The sequence below is a fragment of the Drosophila santomea genome, chromosome 2R (genome assembly GCF_016746245.2).
Source record: "Drosophila santomea strain STO CAGO 1482 chromosome 2R, Prin_Dsan_1.1, whole genome shotgun sequence".
Classification (NCBI taxonomy): domain Eukaryota; kingdom Metazoa; phylum Arthropoda; class Insecta; order Diptera; family Drosophilidae; genus Drosophila; species Drosophila santomea.
The window spans coordinates 8,566,475-8,586,757 of NC_053017.2; the positions used below are offsets into that span (position 1 = coordinate 8,566,475).

Below are 20,283 nucleotides of genomic sequence, written 5' to 3' on the forward strand. Positions count from 1 at the left end.
AGCACTGTTTACTATGTCATAAAAATTACATTTTATTTAAAAACCTGATTTTAAAATGAAGAAACTCATTTGGTTCAGGAAATGCCTTTTACAAATGTATTAATTTATTTAGCATCAATATAATAGCTAAATAAGTTTTAATAATAAATAAGTTGAAGACGTAGTTTAATATTTGTATGGGCATTTATTTGTACTTAACATTCTTATGCAATTTAAAATAGATATAAAGTTTATACAAATGCACCTCTCATATACTTTTCAACTAAAGGTCCAGATTAGAGTATAATTCTCCCGGCTACGCGCAACGACTTTAAGACTCGTATAACTCTACGCCAAAATATCGCAATATTTCTGGCTCGCATCCCTGGTAGCTTGTTACGTTATTAGGCAGTTGCAGCTGTCTGGCAGCACTGCCCGCTCACACACACTCAGTCGTCCCCCAAATGTATCGGAAACATGCAGCCGAGTTAAAATAGTGAAAAACTAGTTAGCAAACACAACCGATCAGTGCGGATAATAAGAATTGGCAATTCAAAATTAAATGGTAAACAAGCTTTAGTCGGCGCGGCTAATAACCCGCAGATACGCGGAGAGAGTAGCCAGTGAAAGCCAGAACACTCTCTTGCCTAAGCGTGTGTGTGTGTTACATGTGTGTCTGTGTTGACAAAATACAACAAATCGCAGCGAAAACAGGAAGTGTACGAACGATAAAGCATAAAGATTGCACATTTCGCATTAAAATAGGCGACAAAAACCCGGGGGCGCAAGCAGATCTTTACGCTGCGGGCCCACTCACACTCACGCCGCAGATCGGGGGGCGTTTTTCTAGATCAGTGACTAGTCTTATATGGCTTTATGTTTTGATGCTGCACTGAAGCACAGCGAAACATCACGTCATTTATGCCACGCTCCTTCTCCAAAAACCAAAGATCAAATTGATTTCACTGCATTTGAATATATTGTATGTATGCCTACATATATACAATAGTTAATGTTCGTGTGCGTCATTCGCTCATCAGCTATATAGTATACGAGTGTTGTTATTGTGGATCGCTTTCGCATGTTAATGCTTTTGTATGTTATTTTTTTCCATTTCATTTCATTTTTTATCAAAGTTTCGCGCTATCGCCCAGTCAGCTCAGAAGCAGCCGCTCCCCAACTGAGAGCACAGAGAAACCAGCTCTGGCCACTTGCTCCTCCGGATCCGGCTCCTGCTCCTGTCCCCGATCCCCTTCCCCACCCGCCACATTCAGATCCAGCTCCAAATGACGGACGGCGAACAGCAGGATGCGCTGGTCAAGCGGGCCGAGGACGAGCGCGAGGACATCTTCCGGCGCTACGAACTCGGTCTGGATCCCAGCAATGTGGTGGACTCCTGGGAGAATCCCACCTTTGAGATCTACCACAGGACAGACAAGTGAGTAGTATTCATGATCCGTAGGGAAAACCCCAATAATTCCAATTGGTCCTCCTACAGATATGGCTTTTTGCACGACTCGCGGCTGCCGTCGACGCGGGATGCCCAGGAGATGCATCGCAATAAGATCGAAATGGAGCGGGACAAAAAGTGGATGAAGATGCTCAATCAGTGGCCTCCGCCCCAGGACAAGCTGCACAAGCGCGTCTACAAGGGCATACCGGATCGCGTGCGTATGGTGGCCTGGAATAAGCTGCTCGACATCCAGCAATCGATAGAGAACAATGCTGGCGTCTACCTCCGAATGCTGGAGCTGGCCAGGAAGTACTCCACGGAGACGCGACAGATCGATGCCGATGTGAATCGTCAGTTTCGCGACAATCTTGCCTTTCGCGAGCGCTACAGCGTAAAGCAGTGTTCGCTATTCAATGTGCTCAACGCCTATAGCATCTACAACTCGGAGCTTGGCTACTGCCAGGGCATGGCCTGTGTGGCTGGCGTGCTGTTGCTTTATTTGCACGAGGAGGAGGCTTTTTGGGCATTAAATACCCTGATAACAGACCAAAAATACGGCATGCACGGGCTGTTTATTGAGGGATTCCCGAAGCTGACGCGATTCATCGATCACCACGACCGCATCATGTCGAAAATAATGCGAAAACTACACAAGCACTTTACCAAACATAACGTTGACGCCCTGCTGTACGCCATTAAGTGGTTCTTTGTCGTCTTCGTGGAACGCGTATGTAAACACAAGATGTATTTATTACAAAAAATACTTAATAGATCTGTTTTGCAGGTTCCTTTCAGTTTGAGTCTGCGCGTGTGGGATATTTTTATGTTAGACGGCGATCGCGTCATTCTGTCCATGGCCATCACCATTCTGTACCTTCACAAAGACGAGCTGTTGCGCCTCAAGGATATGGACGCCATCATTGAGTATTTGCAAGTGCGGCTGCACAAAAACTTTGGCTACAGCGACGATGATGCCATTCAGGCCCTGGAACGAGTCATGAAGAAGCTAAAGGACCTCAAGTTAGATGTGCCGCCGCCAGCCAAGTCAAACGAGTTCCCCTCCCGCAAACTAGGTGACTTCATGGAGGCGGATATGGAGAAGAAGATCGGGCGCAGACGCAATGATTACACAGACGCGGAGAAGCAAGTCATAACAGATGTGATATCAAGGTGGGAGTTCTTTGGTTTCTTAATTGAATTTACGAAAATATTAATACAAATATATTCATTTGGCTTTTAGACAAGAACAAAACGCGATCGACGTTCAGTCCACAGTGTCCTACGAGACTTCGGAGTGCGCAACGGGTGAGTCATGAGTCACACACAAGGCCTTACACTGTTTATCTACTAATCCTAATGCTTGCTTTAAACAACCCACTTACCCCACTTGCTGACTGTAACTATAATATGCAATTATAATTGAAAATTCTTTTCTTATTTTGTATTGTGTGGTGCAAGTTTATCACAAATTGTATGTATATATCATGTATTTGTAAACGGAAACACGAGCAGTTCCTCAAAACGAACTTCAATTGGTGTTGCCCTAGACGTAATCCTCTGTACAAAGTCCTGCTTAGTTCTAGAATATGATATGGCATATGTATTCTGTTTGTTTGAGTAGCGATGTATAATTTTTTTTTTGAGTATATGTACCTTAAGATCGTAGCCACTTTCAGCGAGTCATCGTTGGCAATTCAACGCAAATGCGTCATCAACGCGCCGGCCGAAGCATTAAACTAATTGAATAATATGCTAATATTGACCTTTTGCACATTGGAGGGAGCTAAGAAGAGAATTATTGTTTGTGTAATGGATGGCTCGAAACTGTGGGACGAGTATTAGTGGTTCTGGATGGAGTACCAAGTTTTAGACGTAACGGATCTAATGGGCACTAATTCTAACTGTATATGTAAAGTATTAGCATCTAAGGGCCAAATAACCAAGGCAACCACAAAACCAGTTCATGCTTATTAAGTACGCCCCTCGACGTTCATGTAATCGGATGATCCATTTTGTAACCATTGTCTAACATTGTCCGCTGCGTGTACATATATATCCGTTTCGATCACAAGCCACCGCTTCTGCGTCTTCCCGGCAAATCGGAGCTGCAAAAACCGAAATCAGACCTGACCTAATTCGCAATCGCTTCTGTAATTCTGTTCCTAGGTGATGGATACTCAATGAAAACGTTTGAGAGTATCACTAGCTTAGCCACCTCGCCGGCGAATAGCAGCTACTCGCTGTACAGCAATGGATTTGTGGTGACCACTATCGAAAGTGATCAAGATCCCGCCCGCAGCCAGAGTATCCACAATCTCAGCTACCTGCAGCCGCATCCAACTCTGGCCAACGGGCTGCAGCACATGCGGCACAGCTTTAGCAGCGATAGCGACAGTCGCAATCGCCTCGATCTGGATCAGGCACTGGAAGTGCTCCAGCGACAGCAGCTGCCCCTGCACCCGAAGATGCCAAGCAGCCAGGTGGTGTATATCGTGCAAAACGGAGGCGGCGGCGGAGGCAGGCACATGGACGGACATCGGGAAGCTGCGGATGACGATGACGATGATGCGCTGAGCGTGGAGAACACACGCCTTTAATCTTAGTTGATTCGTATTTCGTATTCTTTATGTAGTTAATGTTTGTTTTGCCTACTTGGTTTGTAAAACGCATATGCCAATAACAATTTCCCCCCTCCCACAAGAAAAAAAAACCTTGAACATTCGCTAGTAATATCCACATGTACTTAGCTTTAATTTTTGTATTGTCGAACCGACAGGAACCTGAGTTGTTATTCATTTGCTAGCATTCATCGATGTTTGTATTTTTGTGTTTTTCGCACATTCTTTCTCGTCCATTCACTGTCCAAAATTACCCAACCGAGAGTCTCAACTAAATATTCCAACAACTGATAACTCCTAAGGCTCCAACTATTCCAACTATTCCGTTTGAAACTACGTACAACGATTAATATTTATTGCTATCTATTCGCCTAACTTCTTACCCACAATTCCTTATAAATACCCACTAGCCCACTACTGTTTAGGTAACTTAAGCTTTGCTCTTGCATTTACTTTATTTTTGCCTTACAAAAGAAACTCAACTTTAGTTTATGTTAAAGCCAAAATTGTAGTTGTAATCTGATTAGCCAATAATTATATGATTATACATATAGCGAAACGTACCACACAAATAAATATGATTTTGTACTGAAATGAAAATACATTTACCAGCATGGTTAATCTCGCAGTTAGCACAATGTATTATTGTACTGCAAGATGTGTTGCAGACTAAGAAAACAGTATTAGTACGCAGTACGAAGTATTCGACTCGATTTGCACCTCACAAACAACAAACACGAGAACACTAACACCGCTAACCAAAATTTCACATATTGCCACAATCACAAGCACAATTGAAAACTAAATGTTATTTTCCAAAAACCAAATTTTTTTCCAACGCATTGGCAACACGACGAACTGGGATTGGTCAAACCAAATTGAAAAAATACGAAATACCCGAAAACGTATTCCCATAAACGCAATTTATTAGTTACGCTTACCGTTCCCGAGGATTCGCATTCAATACGAAGTTCGCTTGCAGGTACTTCAGTTGCCTCGCACGGCTCGTCGGAAACCATGTCGCTGGAGGACAATAAGTGAGTAGATAACCGCCGGCATTTACAGTCGAAATAAAACAAGAAACTAGTAAAATAAGATTAAATCACATATACATATATACGGCTAAGGGAAACAAAAATGATTTCCATCGAGCTATTGTATGTTATTTTGACTGTTACTCCTTCAAAGTATGGCTAGACTTACTTTCTACGCCCCATCCTTTGCAGTATTCACCTGAGGACCGCCAACATGCTGCAGAACACTCCGCAGCGCGAGATGCTCCTGGGCACCTGACGTCAGCTGCCGCCCGCGTCCATCGCGGCGCAGGCAGCTGCAGAGAATCGCCAAACAATCACCACAGCCACCACTACGGGACTAGCAGTAGCAGGAGCATCGGGAGCTAGCCCCACATCCTCGCCCAGGGCTACGCCCACACCGCCGCCCGTGCCGCCGAGATCTCCGCTGGCGCTGGGATGACTAGCAAAGCAAAAGGCGGCGGCGAACCGGAGCGGGATCACCTAGTTCCTGGTGCTCGCCGTCGTCTGCCTTTGCTTAGCCTTAAGTCTTCAAGCCCTGCCACCGCTGAAAACACTAGAGCTAGGCCCTTTTTAGGTGCAGCAATAGCAATCACCAAGCTTCGAGAATGAGAGAGAGCTCACACACTTTGTACATACGCCGCGGGAAGCTTGGGGCACGACTTGGTAGTGACTTAGATGCGCCAAATTAAATTTACAACAGTTACGAGTTAAACAATTGATAAAAGCAATCGAGAATTACATACACAAAAATGCTAATGGAACAATATTTAAGCAAGAGCAAATCGTATCTAATACAACTACAAAGCGGTTAGAAGTCTATTTAATTGCAAATTGAATTCAACTCAAGCATATATTATAGAAATTGTTGTAAATTGTACTTGTATATACGTACCAAACAAAATACAAAGCAACGTTAAAAAGTTACGTCCATGAAATGCAAACGAATGTAAAGGCGAAAGGCAACCAAATATTAATTGAAAGCTATAGATACCAGAATCGTATGATTACGCTAGATTTATGTATAGTTATACCAGCATAACAGTACACACCCGAAACAAACTGACAAATGAATTGAGTATTTACCATTAATTTCATGATTAAACTTTACACAAACATGAATCACTAGTTTAAGTTTCTCAGCAAAAGGAATTATGTTTATTTTAATTTAAATTATGTTCAAGAACGTCTCCAAATAAAACTGTCAACTGAAGCTAAGCTAATTAATCCCCCGCTTTTGTGTCCAGCTTGCCGCCCTTTTCGATAATCGATCCCAGGTCCTTGAGCGACACCTCTCCTGTTCCTCTTTCCAGAGGCTGTGGCTGATTGGGTCCGGGTTTCCAGCCTACAAAATAGATGATTTGGAAGGTTGCGGGAATACCATTTTCGTTGGGTTTTGCATAGAGCTCCTGGTAGATGGCACTGGCCGCTAGCATCGTTTCCCGACTAAGATGAGCCGGTCGATTGAAAGCCGCATTGTTCTCCGCCATACCCTTGAGATCCCACATCAGCTCGAACATGCTGGGATAGCCGATGACGAGTTCATCGGTGTCTATGGTCAGCATGGTGAAGCCGGCGCGGTTGAGCAGGGATCCAATATCCCTGATCTGGGTGAAGGGCGAGATGTGCGGGGATATGCCACCTTTGCGCTCCAGCTCGGCCAGTTGCAGCGAAGAGCGCAACTCGTACAGAGTGTCTCCACCAAACATTGAGGCTATGAAGACGCCATCCGGTTTCAGACTGCGCTTGATCCTGGCAAAGCAGCCGGGCAGATCATTCACCCAGTGCAGGCTCAAGCTGGAGATGACCAGATCCAGTGAGTTGTCCTCAAACTGAAAGGGATTCTCATTAAGACTTGCAACTTTGGTCTAAGTAGCTTAATTACCCACATCCAGATGTTCCTCGTCCTTCACTAGCTTCACCATTTTCAGACCCGGAGTGCCCTGTGCCTGCTCCAGCATTGTGGCACTGGTGTCCGTGAGCGTCAACTGCTCCACGCTCTCCGCGAGGATGTGTCTGGACAGATAGCCGCGACTGCATCCTATATCCGCCGCCGCCTTGAACTCTCGCTTGATGTCGAATACTCTGTCGGCCAGGCGGAAGCCCACCTCCTCTTTTAAGTAATCGTATAGTCCAACATCTTCGCTGTATACATTGTTCAATCAATAGATCTGCCTCCTACATATGTAAATAATCTTGACGAGATTAACTCACCTGAGTGCTGCTCTTTCCTTTTGCAATCTCTTGGCGTTGCGGTCGAATATGTTTTGCGACGTTTGACTGAGTGAGGAGAGGGCGCGGAATTCACATCTGACCTTTAAGGTCGACAGTTTTGTTAGTTTTCTTAACATAATCCGACTTTCGATCAGAGCAATGCTGTAATAAGCAACCGGCTACGGCAAAATGAAAATAGTGCATTATTTGTTATCGGAAGTCGAAGATGGTATACCCTATAACATATGTTTAATCTCGTGTTGTCTTAAATTTTGTATCTAAGAAAGTAATGCCAATGCATTCTAGTTGTTTTTATTTGAAACGTTTTTTGTTACTATTTATTTTCAATGATTTATGTATGTATCACTTATATTTAAAATAAAATAAATAGAGCAAACATGATGTCAAATTTATGTATATTTCCAAAAGAAAGTGTATCGAACGAACAGCTGTTGGCCAGTGCTGCAAACGAGCGACATTAAGGCATCGCATTCGCCCGTTTGTAAACACTGTAGGGTAGAGCATTTGTTTTGGCGCCAAAAGTTACGAAGATCATTGCGTGAAAATAATTAAAATTAAGCAGTAAATCACATCATGAGCTTCTCGCGCAGTGCCCTGCGCTATGCGCACACCAATGGCTACACGGGACTCCTGTACACTCCTCGCGGCGAGTTCATCATCACTTGCGGCACAGATGGAGACATCAGGCACTGGACCTGCATCAGTGACGACGATCCACGCTCCAGTTGCCTGGGCGAATTCGTCATGTGCATAGCCCACACGGGCACCCGTCTGCTAGCCTCCACGGATCGCAACACAGTCCATGCCTACACCTTTCCCGAGATGGACAGTGATGGCATCCTCATGCGATTCACTGCGCCGGCTACGTGCCTCAAGGTGTCCGGCGGTTATACTGCTGCCGGCAGCGAGGATACCACTATTAAGGTGCTTAAAGGCGATACGGCTGGCAACGAAACGGTGCTGGAGGGGCACACTGGTCCAATTCTGGCTCTGGACTTGTTTCCGGAGCGAAAACTGCTGGTTTCCGTGGCCGGAGATGGCCAATTAAAGGTGTGGAACTTCGAGGAGGGCAAAGAGCTGAAGACCATTGGTGGTTTAGCAAAGGTCAACAGTTTCGAGAGCGCCAGTCTATATGGCACTCCGAATTTTGAGCCACAAAGCGGCGAACTTCTGGCCTATGCCGTGGACAACGAGATTGTGGTGCTCAACACGGCAAACTGGGAAGTGGCATTTAAACTGCGCGACGACTCGGTATCCAGTAACTACAGCTGCTGCCAGTTCTCGCCCAATGGGGAGCGCCTGGCCGCCGGAACAACCAAGGGCGAGGTGAGCATCTTCGATGTAAAGAAAGGAAAGGCAGTGACAGTGGAAATGCCGCCAAACGACTGCAATGCCATAACATGCCTGGCCTGGAATCTGTCTGGAGAGGTGGAGGTGGCCTTCTGCGATGCCACGGGCCAGCTGGGAACCGTGTTTCTTGGCGATGCAGTCGATGCAGCCAACGGCGAAGGAATAGAGGACGACCAAGCCGAGCTGATGGGCGATGACTATGAGTTTGAGGCCGGTGATGACTTGGACGCCGCAATAGACGACGGCGATGGCGTTAGTCTGGAGCAGCTTAAGCGCAAGGTGATGAGCTTTGCGGATCCCGTAGATCAAGATGACGCCTCCAACCAATCTCTGGCCAGCAGTAGCCGAACTGTACCTGCTCCCGTTGCTCCGCAAATCAAGCTCTTCAAGCAGCAGACGGCCTTTCAGCCCAGTGCCACACCGTCCGATCTGGAGCATCGCTACATGGCCTGGAATGATGTGGGCATCGTCACCGCCCATGTGGAGCCCTCAGGCGATAGTTCCATCGATGTGGAGTTCCATGATGCTAGTATTCACCATGCTCTACACATTAGCAACTACAATCAGCACAATTTGGCCAGTGTAAGCAGTGGAGCCTTGGCGTTGGCATCCAACGAATCCAGCAAATTGGTTGTCATTGCTCTGGCCGCCGCCGGCAACAAGGAGTGGTCACTCAGCCTGCCGGATTGCGAGAGTGCGGAGGCTATTGCGGCCACCCGTCATCTAGTGGCTGTGGCCACCAGCTCGAGTTTTCTTCGTATCTTCACCGTGATGGGAACGCAGCGTGAGGTGCTAACCATACCTGGACCAGTGGTGGCCATTGCTGGACACGAGCACAGTCTGATGGTTGTTTACCATAGTTCCGCGCCCAGTCAGACGCAGCAGCATCTCTCCGCGATGTTGGTCAACATAAATGGATTGAGTTTGCGCCAGGAATATCTGCCCGTTCCGTTGACTCCGGGCCGACAGCTCACCTGGCTTGGGTACAGCGACACGGGATCGCCGAGTGTTGCCGACAACATGGGTCTGCTACAGTTGTACCGCCGGAGCAGCAACGCCTGGTTCCCCATCTGCGACACCATGAAGCAAAGCACCAGTGTGTCGCACAACTTTTTTGTGGTGGCTGTATCCGAGAGGCGTCAGATAGTCCAGGCGGTCTTGTGCCGCGGCACCTCCTATCCCATGACCAATCCGCGACCCATGCTTCAGGAACTGCGCATGCAGATACCGCTTTGTGACATTGAAGTGGAAAAGTCCGAGCTGGAGGATGCCCTGCTGCGCTCCAGTCTGATGCAAATGGACGGTGCGGAGAAGATTCAGAAGGAGACGGCCATCAAGCTCTTCGCCTTGGCCTGCAGCAGCGAGTGCGAGACGCGAGCTAGGGAATTGATTGAGTCCATTGCCTGCACTGATCTCCTGCAACTGGCCGTGAAATACGCCACCAAACGTGGACGCATCCACCTGTCTGACCGCCTGTGCGAACTGCTACCGCAATTGGAGGCCGTCCAGGAGGCTCGCAAGCAGCAGACTTTGTTGGGCGCCAGCGGCATTGCGGCCACCATTGTTCTGCCTATGACACCCACATCGGCCACACAGAGTGGTCCAAAGCCAAAGGCCATCGAGCTGAGCTCGGCCAAACGGGGCACCCTGAAGAGATTGGCCAATTCACCCAACATGTTTAAAGCAGCATCGGCGGGATCTCGGCCCTCGACTCCGGATATCACACCCTCTCCGCTGGACACCCAGGAGAACATATTCGGCGAATCGGAATCTGAGGTTCCCATGGGCAAAACTCCCGATCACAGATCCCCTTTGAATTCGGTTAATCCCTTTGCCATGAAACGTAAACTGGGCGACACTGGAGTGATATTTGGTTCGGAAAAGCTGAAGCTGGCAAAGAAATAATTTGTAGATTGTTAAGTAGGTTTAAGACTTATATTTAAAACAAATAACAAGTAACGTTTAAACCATTCTGATACCTAATTTTTATTTGAGCTTTTCGTCAATTGCAAAGCATAATTGGTTATTTTAATTTTATAAATAAAGCATACTTTTATTTAGATTGAGGGTATATTTATTTAATAGCGGAGATGTGTTCAACAAATAAAAAGTTTATCTAAAAATTGATTTAAAGTTAAAAGTTTTTAAAAAGCCGTTAGGGTTTATCTTTGGTATTTCTCAACACCAACGAAATAGTGTGACCACTCTTCGCGATCGGCAGTTATCGATCGCTTACCACGATCGTCGCACAAATCGAGACAGGTTTAATACGTTAATTCGGGACTTCCCACGATTTTCAAGTCAAAGTTATGTGTTCGTTTAGTTATATTTTGTAAACAAAAACATAAAAATACACACGCACACACATAGGAGCAATAAAAACAAGGTTAGGAATAATAAAAAAATAAATTCGTTAATTAATAAAAAAATTAGCTGTTATATGTAAGTATTGCGGCAGCGAGTGTTTCCCATTGCGTTGCTCACAAAGTTCCTGCGCTGGAAGGAAAGCTCGAGAACTCCGTTTTGAATATCCAGTTCCAGCGAACTGATCGCCGTTATTTGGAAAGACTCTCTGCTGCACACGCACACACTCACACACACAAAGGCAAGCATAAACACAGAGACGTCGATTTAGGGATTAAAAATCTTAAAAAAGGTTCTATTTTGATTCTAGTGTATAAAGTTTTTTGATGAATGCAATAATTTAATTGTAATCATAATGATTAATTAATGATATAACCAGAACCAGAGGTAATCCCCTCTTAAAACACTTGCATATAAAAGAAAACGCTCGCACATCGCTCGCTTCATTCGTCAACTGAACGTCTCGCCGTGCACTTCGATCGTTAGCTGAATGGTATTTCTATATAGTACATATATAGTTCATATATCAACGTCTGTGTGTGTGTCTGCATCTGTGCTTTGTGTTCGCATTGAATAACTAACTTTTAATGACGATTGTTCGTGTTCGTTAGAAAACCAGAAACTAATTTAGCGCCCAACATTTATCGATCCCTTACCCTTTGTGTGTGAGTGAGTGCATTACAATAAAATAATAATAAATAACATCTCTAGTCAAAATGACTAAAAATAAAAATCAAAAAAAGAAGGCATTCGCTGCAAAAAACACCAACAACAACAGTAATAATAATAATAATAATAATGGTACCGCTACCCCGCCGGACTTCCCAACTCCGCCGCCGACGCCGCCGGCCAACGGCGGTATCAAGGCACCCGGCACCTACGCCAATGGAATGCCTCGCAAACCGCCGGTTCCGTGGGGTAAGCTATTCAATACATATATGCATCATATGCATCCGTTCCATAACAAGGGATCCCTTTTTGCGGCCACAGAGCGCGAGTTCGTGGGATCGTTTCTGCTGGAGATGGCCACGCGCCAGGTGATCAGTGCCCAGACGGAGTGGTACGTGGACAAGGCCAAGATGCGACAGATGTTTGAGGAGCACTTGCGCGCCCTGCCCAACGCCAGTGAGATCCGCCAGAAGCTCTCCATCCAGGGACCTTCGAATGTGAGTTAAAGCAAATTGATAATATATTATCGTTTACCCACTTCCCGTACAGTGGGGACTACCATATGAGCTTCGGCTGGGGTTGCCTTTGAAAAGTGATTAAAAGTAGCATTTTCTCGCACTTCTTTAAAATATCATATATAATATAAATATAAAGAATGGCATGACGAGCGGTGTAACTTTGTCTGTTCTTTCTTATCTGAGTTTGACTCCTTTGAAGTTTTTTGTGTTATTTGGCTGACATACCCAACTGCACACAAAATGTAAACAGTTCTTAAGTTGCTTAATATTGGCGACAGACGTGGAGTGCGGAGTGCGAAACCCCCACCCGACCATTCGATTCACTAGTCCAGTCGCACCGCGATAAGACTGATTTCGTACATATGTAGCTTTCCTTTGTTTCGCCCCAGCCCAAACATTTTCATTTTTTCTGTATTATCAGAGCAACTCACAAACACCTGAACATCCGAGTCTAATCGACGTCGTGTCTCAGCGATTTGCTCGCTGGTCGGCTATAATACGCTCAAGTCCATGAGTCATCTGGGTTTGCCCCCCGGATTCATCTTTCGCTTTGCTAAGTTCTATATTTTTGCTGATATATCAACAAACAAAAAGCCTTACTTAGCCTTTATGGTTTTGCGAAAAGTCTCAAATGAAGTGACCAAACAAAATGTTGTGCGGAATCTTGAGTAAATTGATAAGTGCTTTATGGAGTTTAGGAATGGAAATAAAGAATAGGATTTCAAAAACAGATGTTTGCTATTAATACATTTTTTATAAACAAAAATGATTGTAATGCATTTATGTATATACTTAAGTGCATTTCTTATCAACTCAATGCTTCAGGTTCAGTTTACAAACAAATATTATTACATATCGGGTCAAGATCCTATTTCCTTAACACTATTCTATGGCATTATGTCGCAATGCCGCAGTTGTAGCATATTGAAATTCCAATGCCATTACTTATTCCATGAAAATTAAGTACATAAAAAAGAAAACATTCCCTGCAATTGGGACTTTCGTCTTGAGTTTTCCATTTCAAAGGGTTTGCGATGATCTGATTTGGGAAAATCCAAAAAACAAAGAAAGTAAGAGTAAAATCGGTTTATAATGTGTTGCTCATATGGTGAAACTGGAAACGTCACGTGATTCCCCGTTTCCATTGCGTTTTTATTACCGAGATATGGCATTGGCATTTGCTATTCTGAAGTTGATTTGCGCCACTGCAGTTTGCTGACCGTAGAGATAACGCAATCCTGCTCCATTGCTTGATATAAACAATAACATCCGGATTTAAATGCAACATTTTGTGTGTGTTCCAAACTCACTAGATTGGTGCTCTGCTGCACAGGACGAACTTTCTAATCAACACGCCGCGTGGAAACTCCAACTATCGCATCAAGAACTTCTCCTTGATGCACTTTCGCAAGGATAAGTTCGATTTGCTGGATGAGGAGCACCGACGTCGGGATGCCGCCTCCACGGCCAATGCGCCCGGAGGAGCTCCTGTTGAGGGCAACAAACCACTCACCGCAGGTAGTCTATCTATAATTAGGAAAAAATATTCTCAATATGCATGAGAGCTTTGTTGGCAGAATACAAACTTGATACGAATGCAACGGCTACGCTGCTGAAATATCAAAAGACGCTGCTGCTGTCGCCGCAGAAGGATTTCGAGCTCAATTCCCTGGGTTGCTATATCTGCCAGGAGAACTTCGAGACAATTGAGAAGTATGAGGAGCATGTGGAGTACCATGGCGACGATTCTGATTTTCAGTCTCTCAAAAAGATGGAGAAATTGTAAGTAATTCAAGGATTTGTTAGTTCCTTTACACTTTACCCATATTATATTCTTTTCGCAGTTCTTCGCCCATTGTGTCCCTCTCTTACCAGAGCTGCGTGGACAGCCACTACTTTGGATTCACCCTAAAGACCTACCGCAGGGATCTTATAGTCGAGAAGTTCATCATAGTGCAGTTGCGCGAGTTTTACTACGTGTATAGTGCACAAATGCCGCTGCAGGTGCCTGAGAGCGGGGAATTAGTGTTCTTCGTGGACTCCCACGTCTTCATGATCCTTCGGGAGCAGCCCATCGTTATCGGGCTCACCATCCAGGGAAAGAGATATGTGGAGCAGCATCACTTCATGCGCACGGAGGCACTGCCCAAGGCTAGCTTCAACATCAACCCATATCGGCTGTCTAGCAAGGAGATCTTTAAGAGCAAGGGTCTTCCACCAGCCAATCCACCCACTCAGGTGTTGAGCGCTCTGAAGCACGAGGACGCGCAGATCCGTTTGGCCGAATATGATAAGCACTATCATAACTATTGCGAGCGGGGTAGGGAGATTACACAGGAAAATCTTAGCGGTACACTGCGCACATTGCTCCAGGTGGAGGACTTCGAACGATTGCAGCATTATCTCTCGCTCAAGCAGTCGAAAGTGGAGCTGCACCAGTTCGGGCGGGAGCTTTCGGTTAAGATGCGACTGGGTACCACCAGTATGAGCGTGGAGGACATCCTCTCCCCTGGCGACGATGTGTTAATCATAAACGAGAAAGGCAGCCCGGAATCGGGTGTACGCCAGATGTTGGAAAACAACAATAAGGTGCTCGAATTGGCACTCAAGGATTTTGACTCCATCTTGCAGTGGGCTCGCAGTGTTGACGAGAAGGTCGGAAAGCTGGAGAAGCAGCCACGAGTCTACTTCGCCCGCATCCTTGGTGTCTCAACGCACCGGGTGAACATCACTTGTGAACGCCAGTTACCGGACAACACCACCTACACCCTGATCTTCCGTCCACTGCGAGCAGTGATGCGTTATCAGTATCGAGCCCTCCAGCAGCTGTCGCTCACCAGTCACAGTGATGTTCAGCGGATCCTGTTTCCCGGCGAAATTCCACCTATGCCGATGGCCAGTGGAGAACTTAAGCTAAATAACAATTCTATATCCAGCAATCCGGAGCAGATGCAAGCGGTTCGACAGATAGCGCTGAGCCAAAGACTTCCAGCTCCCTACATCGTGTTTGGACCACCGGGAACGGGCAAAACATCGACCATCGTCGAGGCCATCTACCAATTGTATGTGAATCGACCCGAAACGCACATTCTAGTGCTGGCAGGTTCAAATACGGCCTGTGACGAGGTGGCACTTCGACTTTTACGGGCTATCGCCAAAGCACCGAAGAGTCAGCCACGACCGCTAACCCGTATCTTTTCTGCCAGCTGCGATCGGCGCATCGACAATATTGACGATTTGCTTCTGGAGTACTCCAACATGTACGCTGTGCACTTTTATCCGGCCGTGCAAGCGGTGCACCAGTATCGGATCGTGATTTGCACACTCAGCTTGGCTGGAAAGCTGTCTACCGGAGGCTTCGGTACAAACAATGTGTACTCGCATGTTTTTGTGGATGAGGCAGCCGCTTCCACGGAGGCGGAAGTTCTGATGGGCATCACGTGCACCTTATCGCCCATGTCGAATTTGATACTGTCCGGGGACCACAAGCAGCTGGGACCAGTGCTCCAATCGCAGAGGGCGAACGAATGGGGTCTTGGACTGACTCTTTTCGAGCGACTGCTGCAGAGGAAGTGCTACCAAGTGGACGAGGACGGGAGCTATAACACGGCTGTGCAGACGCGTCTCATCCGCAACTTTCGTTCTCACCCGGAGATAGTATCGCTGTACAACAATCTCTACTACGACGGAAAACTTCGGGCTCATGCAGCGATGGGTGAGCGGTTGTAGTTACCACATAGCAAGGATCCACACATAATAATATTTGTATTTCAGGAACTGTTTGCCGCTTCCAAAACTGGTTTTACCTGCCCAATCCGCACTTCCCTATCATGTTCCATTCCGTTTTTGGCACTACGACGAACACGAACAGCTCTTTGAGGTCTGTGAATAAAATTGGGGAGAACTGAATTTCAGATATTAATACATACGTTCTCAATTTTACAGCCTGTGCAATAATAAGGAGATCGACGTTGTCATGGATTACGTGAAAGATCTCATGTACTTCGGTCTCAATGGCGAGAAGTTATTACAGACGGATATTGGTATCATATCGCCGTACAAGAACCAGTACCAACGCATCCAGGAGCAGTTAAACATGCGGAACTGGTCGCAAATAGATTGCGGATCTGTTGAGCTATTCCAGGGCAAGGAGAAGCCTGTGGTCATCGTGTCCTTTGTACGCTCCTTTACCCCCAAACTTGGATTTTTGAACAATGAACGGGTATGTATTTCTTTATTAAACTATAAACTATAGAACAAATCGTGAAAATAGGAACAAATTAAGCCCATCGAATTAATATTATTTATCCCGTTTAGCGTTTGAACGTTCTGCTTTCGCGTCCGATATCACTGCTTATTCTCATCGGAAATCCACGTACGCTAAGCCAAAACAGTGACTTCCGCCATATTATCGAGATGTGTCGTGATCGGAAAACCTTGGTTGGGGTGCAATACCTTAGCGAAGATTCTATTCCGACTAAAACTAACGGAGGAGCAGCTGTGGATTTGCCTGCATCAGGGCTAGGACAATCCCTCAAGCGAAGTAACTATTTCCAGCAAGTCAAGTGTCGCCAGAGAAACAAGTCGTGAGATAGGAAGTACCATTCGAATACAATTCAATGTCGCGTACTCCGCTCCTATTGCACAATAAAACGGAAAGAGATGGTCATAGTTTTTAATTAACCGATTGCTTGTTTCTCTGGCGCAATCTTAAGTTATATAAAGCCTTAAGTTATATCTCTAACCCACATCTTTTCGCAAACAGAGTGCCACGGAAAGAATCCAGCCCAGGCCGTAAAGCTGTTCTACTCCAAGAATGAGCTGCTCAAGTTGGGAATTGAGTGTAAGCCGAAAAAATCTGAGCTGGAGGCATTGTTCGACGAGTTGCCGAAGGTTCCAAGCAGTGTGGACATTGATTTGGACGCAGTTCGTTCGCTAGAGGACCAATTCAAAGATTTTAAATTGGAAAACAAACGGGAGGCCGCAGGACCATCGATCCCAGTTACTCCTGCTCCACGAGCAGCTGCGCCATCAGTAAAACCAACAGCAGGATTATTGAATCCGGATACGCCCACTTTGCGCCCATCTGCTTCATCGAGACCACCAATACCAAAATCAACTGCATCAACACCGACTCCGGTGCCAACATCACGCTATGCACCGCCGCCAATCCCTTCATTGAACACACGCCCGATTCGCAATTTAGGAGACCCCCTTTTCAAACGCGAGGAGCGCCATATTAACGGAGTGCCTTGGGGCATTGAAGCGCTGTCTTCGGTACCTAAGACAACCAGGTCTTCGGTTTACAGCCACATTCCCAGTGGCAATCTTCGATTCGAGAACGTGCGTCCCGCGTCCGAAGAGTATCGTCGTCACGCGGCTTTCACTGAGCAACGCCGTGCTCCGCCATTTCGCGAGCCACACGGAAACTGGCACGATTTCGGTTGGGTACCACCACAGCCCGCTCCAGAGCCGCCAAAAAAGGAGAAGAAATCCTGTATCATTTCATAATTGTAGCTTCTTTCGGAGCTCATCACAATCTATAGGGGCGGTGCGGTTGCTTGGCCTAACAAGTGATCTCGCTGTCCTCTTTTTGACTTTGCTATTGGCATTTGTGCGATCTGCGATCATCCATGCGCCAAGTAGCAAAAAAAACCTACCAAATAGACTCGCACCTGATGCGCGTCCATCCGAAGAACCGGCCAAAAGAATGGTTGACCTCAGCTGCTGAGGTGGCCTCAATGTTTTGGTCTTCCTTCTTCGGTGGGTCGCATCAATTGCGAGTGTAATTGATTCGAGCATAGACATGGAGCGCTCAAAGTGAACACTTTGGTTGCATAAGCCCGACGCTTTCGAGTTATATTACGGATTATATAATTATATAATCGTAATGTAAGCCGCAAGCCTTGTGTGCACTTCTGACTCTAGGTTTGACTTTGAGTGTTATAATCAAAATAGTATTTACTGATTAGGGGGACCAGGGTAAACCCATCCATATTTCCCCCACAAAAATAAACATGTAATCCGCCCAGCATATTTGTTTTCTGTAACTATTCCATATTGAAGTAAGAATATATGTATGAGCCCTACGGACTAAAAAATATCTTAATAATAAATTCATAATTATCTGATTAAAAGAAAACTCTCCGGTTCGTTTTGCGTGCGGGGTATCTTCAGTGCGAGAAAGTATCGGGTCTGGTTTAAGTTTTGGTTTTAATAGGTTTAGATAGGTTTTAAGTTTGTTTTCCCTTCGAAAAAGTTGTTCTTTGCTTTGGCTGGATGTGGTTGCAGGTTGCTTTGGGTTATTTGTGGGTGTTTTTTTCGGTCTTGAGCGTAAGGATTTGGATACGTTATCGCTGCGGTTAGCATCATTTAAAGAGGCTAGCATCATTTCATAACAAGTAGGCCTTCACAACGACTTCAGTGTCAGAGTGACAACTCCATGGCTTAGCTCATTAGTTTTTCGTTACCGCTTTCACTGAATTGAACTAGTAAAATCCAACCATTTAAGCCAACTAAAAATTTTTAAGTATATCCAGCTACTGAAATAGCGTGGGCTACAGATACCCTACTCTGCATTAACGCATAATGAATTCATCGGGCAGAAGCAGTGGTCAAAGTGTTGGTGCGGGTGGAGGAGCGAACACCAACTCCGGGGGCACAGTGCGATACAAGTTAGCGGCGCCTCTATCGACGCAGACGGCGGGAACACGGCGAACTGTTCACGGCGGAGCGGGCGATGGGGGATCCGATGCGGCTTGGAAGCAGACCGGTCGTCGCCTGGGCCAGTCCAATCCTCCTGCTCGACTGGTCCAGCCCACTGTAGCCTCCGCCCTGAGGACCAGCAGCAACAGGCAGACGGCCAAGCAGAAGTTCGAGAAAGCGGGCCTCGTTAAGCCCAGATCAGCAGTTCCCTTGCCGAGGCACGCCGAAACGGAAGTAAGGAAGTCAGGAACGAAGCAGCGCGTGATGTCACAAGCTGCCAAACAGGCGGCACGGGATCGTCTCTGGCCCAGCAAGCCGGCGGGCGTGGGTTTGAGCTCGAACTGCCGCAAGAATAGGCCCCCGCTGCCAGAGGATGCCAATCACTTGCCGGAATTCGAGGCCATGTTGGAGGAGACAGAATCCGAGGCCTGCAAGTGTCCAGACCTACTGGAGACTGGCATCCAGACGAACGAGGCTGAGATCCTCGACCACAAGCTAATCATCGGCGAGGTGAAGATGCTTTGCCCCTCGGTGCTGTTGGTCGAGCAGATAGACCGGGAACGGCTCGAGCTTAGGCGGCAAAGAGAGCGGCAATCATCGCGTAGGTTTGCTGCCCACGAGCAGCAGGAGGAACTGCATCTGGACGAACTGAACGAGTTCTCGTTCCGGAATGCCGTGACCAAGAGGGCGCCCAAGAAGCCGCCAACGTACCAGTACTCTCCCTATGATAATCAGTATCAGAACGTTTTCAAGTCCATGGACGATTTCTTCAGCCGGGTCCAGGACTCTGTGCCCAAGTCAGAATCTGTGGCCAACATCCAGGAGCGCATCAAGCGCAAGGAAGAGGAGCTGCTCAGCCTTTTTGACAACGTCGACGTGAACGAATAATCTGAAACGGATCCACATCCTAGGAAATTCTATGTAAAATTGTTTGTGCCGTACTAGTAAAGTCCCTTTCAATTCCGCGTCCATTTCAGTTCATTCTTCATTTTGGATTTTTAGCTCCTTTTCTTGTCCAATTGTGCTTGGGTCCATTACCGCCATATAATATAGTGGTACGATCCAATCCGATACGATCCGTTCCTACTAAGATACTACTTACAATTGAAAGAGGACAATTTTGAAACTCTTATCCAGATACCAATAAAATCTAAGACTATCAGTATCATTCCCAAACTGGTTACTCCCTATAAAGGGTATTTTGGGTTAGTTAGACCACTATAAGTGTACAAACCACTGTTAATGGCCCAATAAAATCTGTCTGAGCAAACTAATGGCATGGAACCACACCTATTGGAGAAAATTCAGCGTCAGCGCTGTGTTGGAGTGTCCAACAAGTGCAGACATTAACTACAGTC

The 20,283-nt window shown here is 46.2% G+C and overlaps 5 protein-coding genes across 10 annotated transcripts; 4 read left to right on the forward strand and 1 right to left on the reverse strand.

Moving 5' to 3' along the window:
• Nucleotides 1–399: 399 nt before the first annotated feature.
• On the forward strand, nt 400–6,311 carry LOC120444345 (USP6 N-terminal-like protein). 5 transcript variants are annotated; one of them, XM_039623920.1, is made up of 7 exons: nt 400–544; nt 1,116–1,417; nt 1,478–2,159; nt 2,217–2,602; nt 2,673–2,737; nt 4,982–5,087; nt 5,277–6,311. In XM_039623920.1, the coding sequence occupies exons 2-7, from the start codon at nt 1,266–1,268 to the stop codon at nt 5,341–5,343; spliced, it is 1,458 nt and encodes a 485-aa protein (XP_039479854.1). In that variant the 5' UTR covers nt 400–544; nt 1,116–1,265; the 3' UTR covers nt 5,344–6,311. The 5 variants fall into 5 exon arrangements, with proteins under 5 accessions (XP_039479854.1, XP_039479855.1, XP_039479852.1 ...); XM_039623921.1 differs by having other exon boundaries at nt 5,033–5,087; XM_039623918.2 differs by lacking the exons at nt 4,982–5,087; nt 5,277–6,311 and adding an exon at nt 3,599–4,948.
• LOC120444346 (arginine-hydroxylase NDUFAF5, mitochondrial) lies at nt 6,214–7,506 on the reverse strand. Of its 2 annotated transcripts, XM_039623922.2 has the most exons (3): nt 7,299–7,506; nt 6,974–7,229; nt 6,214–6,916 (listed from the first exon to the last, which is right to left on the reverse strand). In XM_039623922.2, exons 1-3 carry the CDS (start codon nt 7,433–7,435, stop codon nt 6,308–6,310), a joined length of 1,002 nt encoding a protein of 333 aa, XP_039479856.1. In that variant the 5' UTR covers nt 7,436–7,506; the 3' UTR covers nt 6,214–6,307. The 2 variants fall into 2 exon arrangements, with proteins under 2 accessions (XP_039479856.1, XP_039479857.1); XM_039623923.1 differs by lacking the exon at nt 7,299–7,506 and having other exon boundaries at nt 6,970–7,111.
• A 298-nt stretch (nt 7,507–7,804) lies between these two features.
• Nucleotides 7,805–10,731, forward strand: LOC120444344 (WD repeat and HMG-box DNA-binding protein 1). Its single transcript, XM_039623917.2, has one exon. It carries the CDS (start codon nt 7,893–7,895, stop codon nt 10,572–10,574), a length of 2,682 nt encoding a protein of 893 aa, XP_039479851.1. The 5' UTR covers nt 7,805–7,892; the 3' UTR covers nt 10,575–10,731.
• A 737-nt stretch (nt 10,732–11,468) lies between these two features.
• Nucleotides 11,469–18,362, forward strand: LOC120444635. The gene is made up of 9 exons (XM_039624443.2): nt 11,469–11,951; nt 12,024–12,199; nt 13,534–13,738; nt 13,798–14,002; nt 14,065–15,935; nt 15,995–16,100; nt 16,166–16,442; nt 16,538–16,763; nt 16,986–18,362. The coding sequence occupies exons 1-9, from the start codon at nt 11,750–11,752 to the stop codon at nt 17,729–17,731; spliced, it is 4,014 nt and encodes a 1,337-aa protein (XP_039480377.1). The 5' UTR covers nt 11,469–11,749; the 3' UTR covers nt 17,732–18,362.
• A 280-nt stretch (nt 18,363–18,642) lies between these two features.
• LOC120444636 lies at nt 18,643–19,896 on the forward strand. Its single transcript, XM_039624444.2, has one exon. The coding sequence runs from the start codon at nt 18,809–18,811 to the stop codon at nt 19,811–19,813; it is 1,005 nt and encodes a 334-aa protein (XP_039480378.1). The 5' UTR covers nt 18,643–18,808; the 3' UTR covers nt 19,814–19,896.
• The last annotated feature ends 387 nt before the right edge of the window (nt 19,897–20,283 follow it).

Excerpts from the sequence above, each read along its gene's own strand:
- LOC120444345 (XM_039623918.2), top strand. The coding sequence starts at position 1,266 with ATGACGGACGGCGAACAGCAGGATGCGCTGGTCAAGCGGGCCGAGGAC. Across the intron at positions 2,160-2,216 it reads TTGTCGTCTTCGTGGAACGC|GTTCCTTTCAGTTTGAGTCT; the intron begins GTATGTAAACAC and ends TCTGTTTTGCAG. Across the intron at positions 2,603-2,672 it reads ATAACAGATGTGATATCAAG|ACAAGAACAAAACGCGATCG; the intron begins GTGGGAGTTCTT and ends TTTGGCTTTTAG.
- LOC120444344 (XM_039623917.2), top strand. The coding sequence starts at position 7,893 with ATGAGCTTCTCGCGCAGTGCCCTGCGCTATGCGCACACCAATGGCTAC.
- LOC120444635 (XM_039624443.2), top strand. The coding sequence starts at position 11,750 with ATGACTAAAAATAAAAATCAAAAAAAGAAGGCATTCGCTGCAAAAAAC. Across the intron at positions 12,200-13,533 it reads CCATCCAGGGACCTTCGAAT|ATTGGTGCTCTGCTGCACAG; the intron begins GTGAGTTAAAGC and ends CAAACTCACTAG. Across the intron at positions 13,739-13,797 it reads CAACAAACCACTCACCGCAG|AATACAAACTTGATACGAAT; the intron begins GTAGTCTATCTA and ends CTTTGTTGGCAG.
- LOC120444636 (XM_039624444.2), top strand. The coding sequence starts at position 18,809 with ATGAATTCATCGGGCAGAAGCAGTGGTCAAAGTGTTGGTGCGGGTGGA.
- LOC120444346 (XM_039623922.2), bottom strand. The coding sequence starts at position 7,435 with ATGTTAAGAAAACTAACAAAACTGTCGACCTTAAAGGTCAGATGTGAA. Across the intron at positions 7,230-7,298 it reads AAGGAAAGAGCAGCACTCAG|CGAAGATGTTGGACTATACG; the intron begins GTGAGTTAATCT and ends CAATGTATACAG. Across the intron at positions 6,917-6,973 it reads AGGACGAGGAACATCTGGAT|TTTGAGGACAACTCACTGGA; the intron begins GTGGGTAATTAA and ends AATCCCTTTCAG.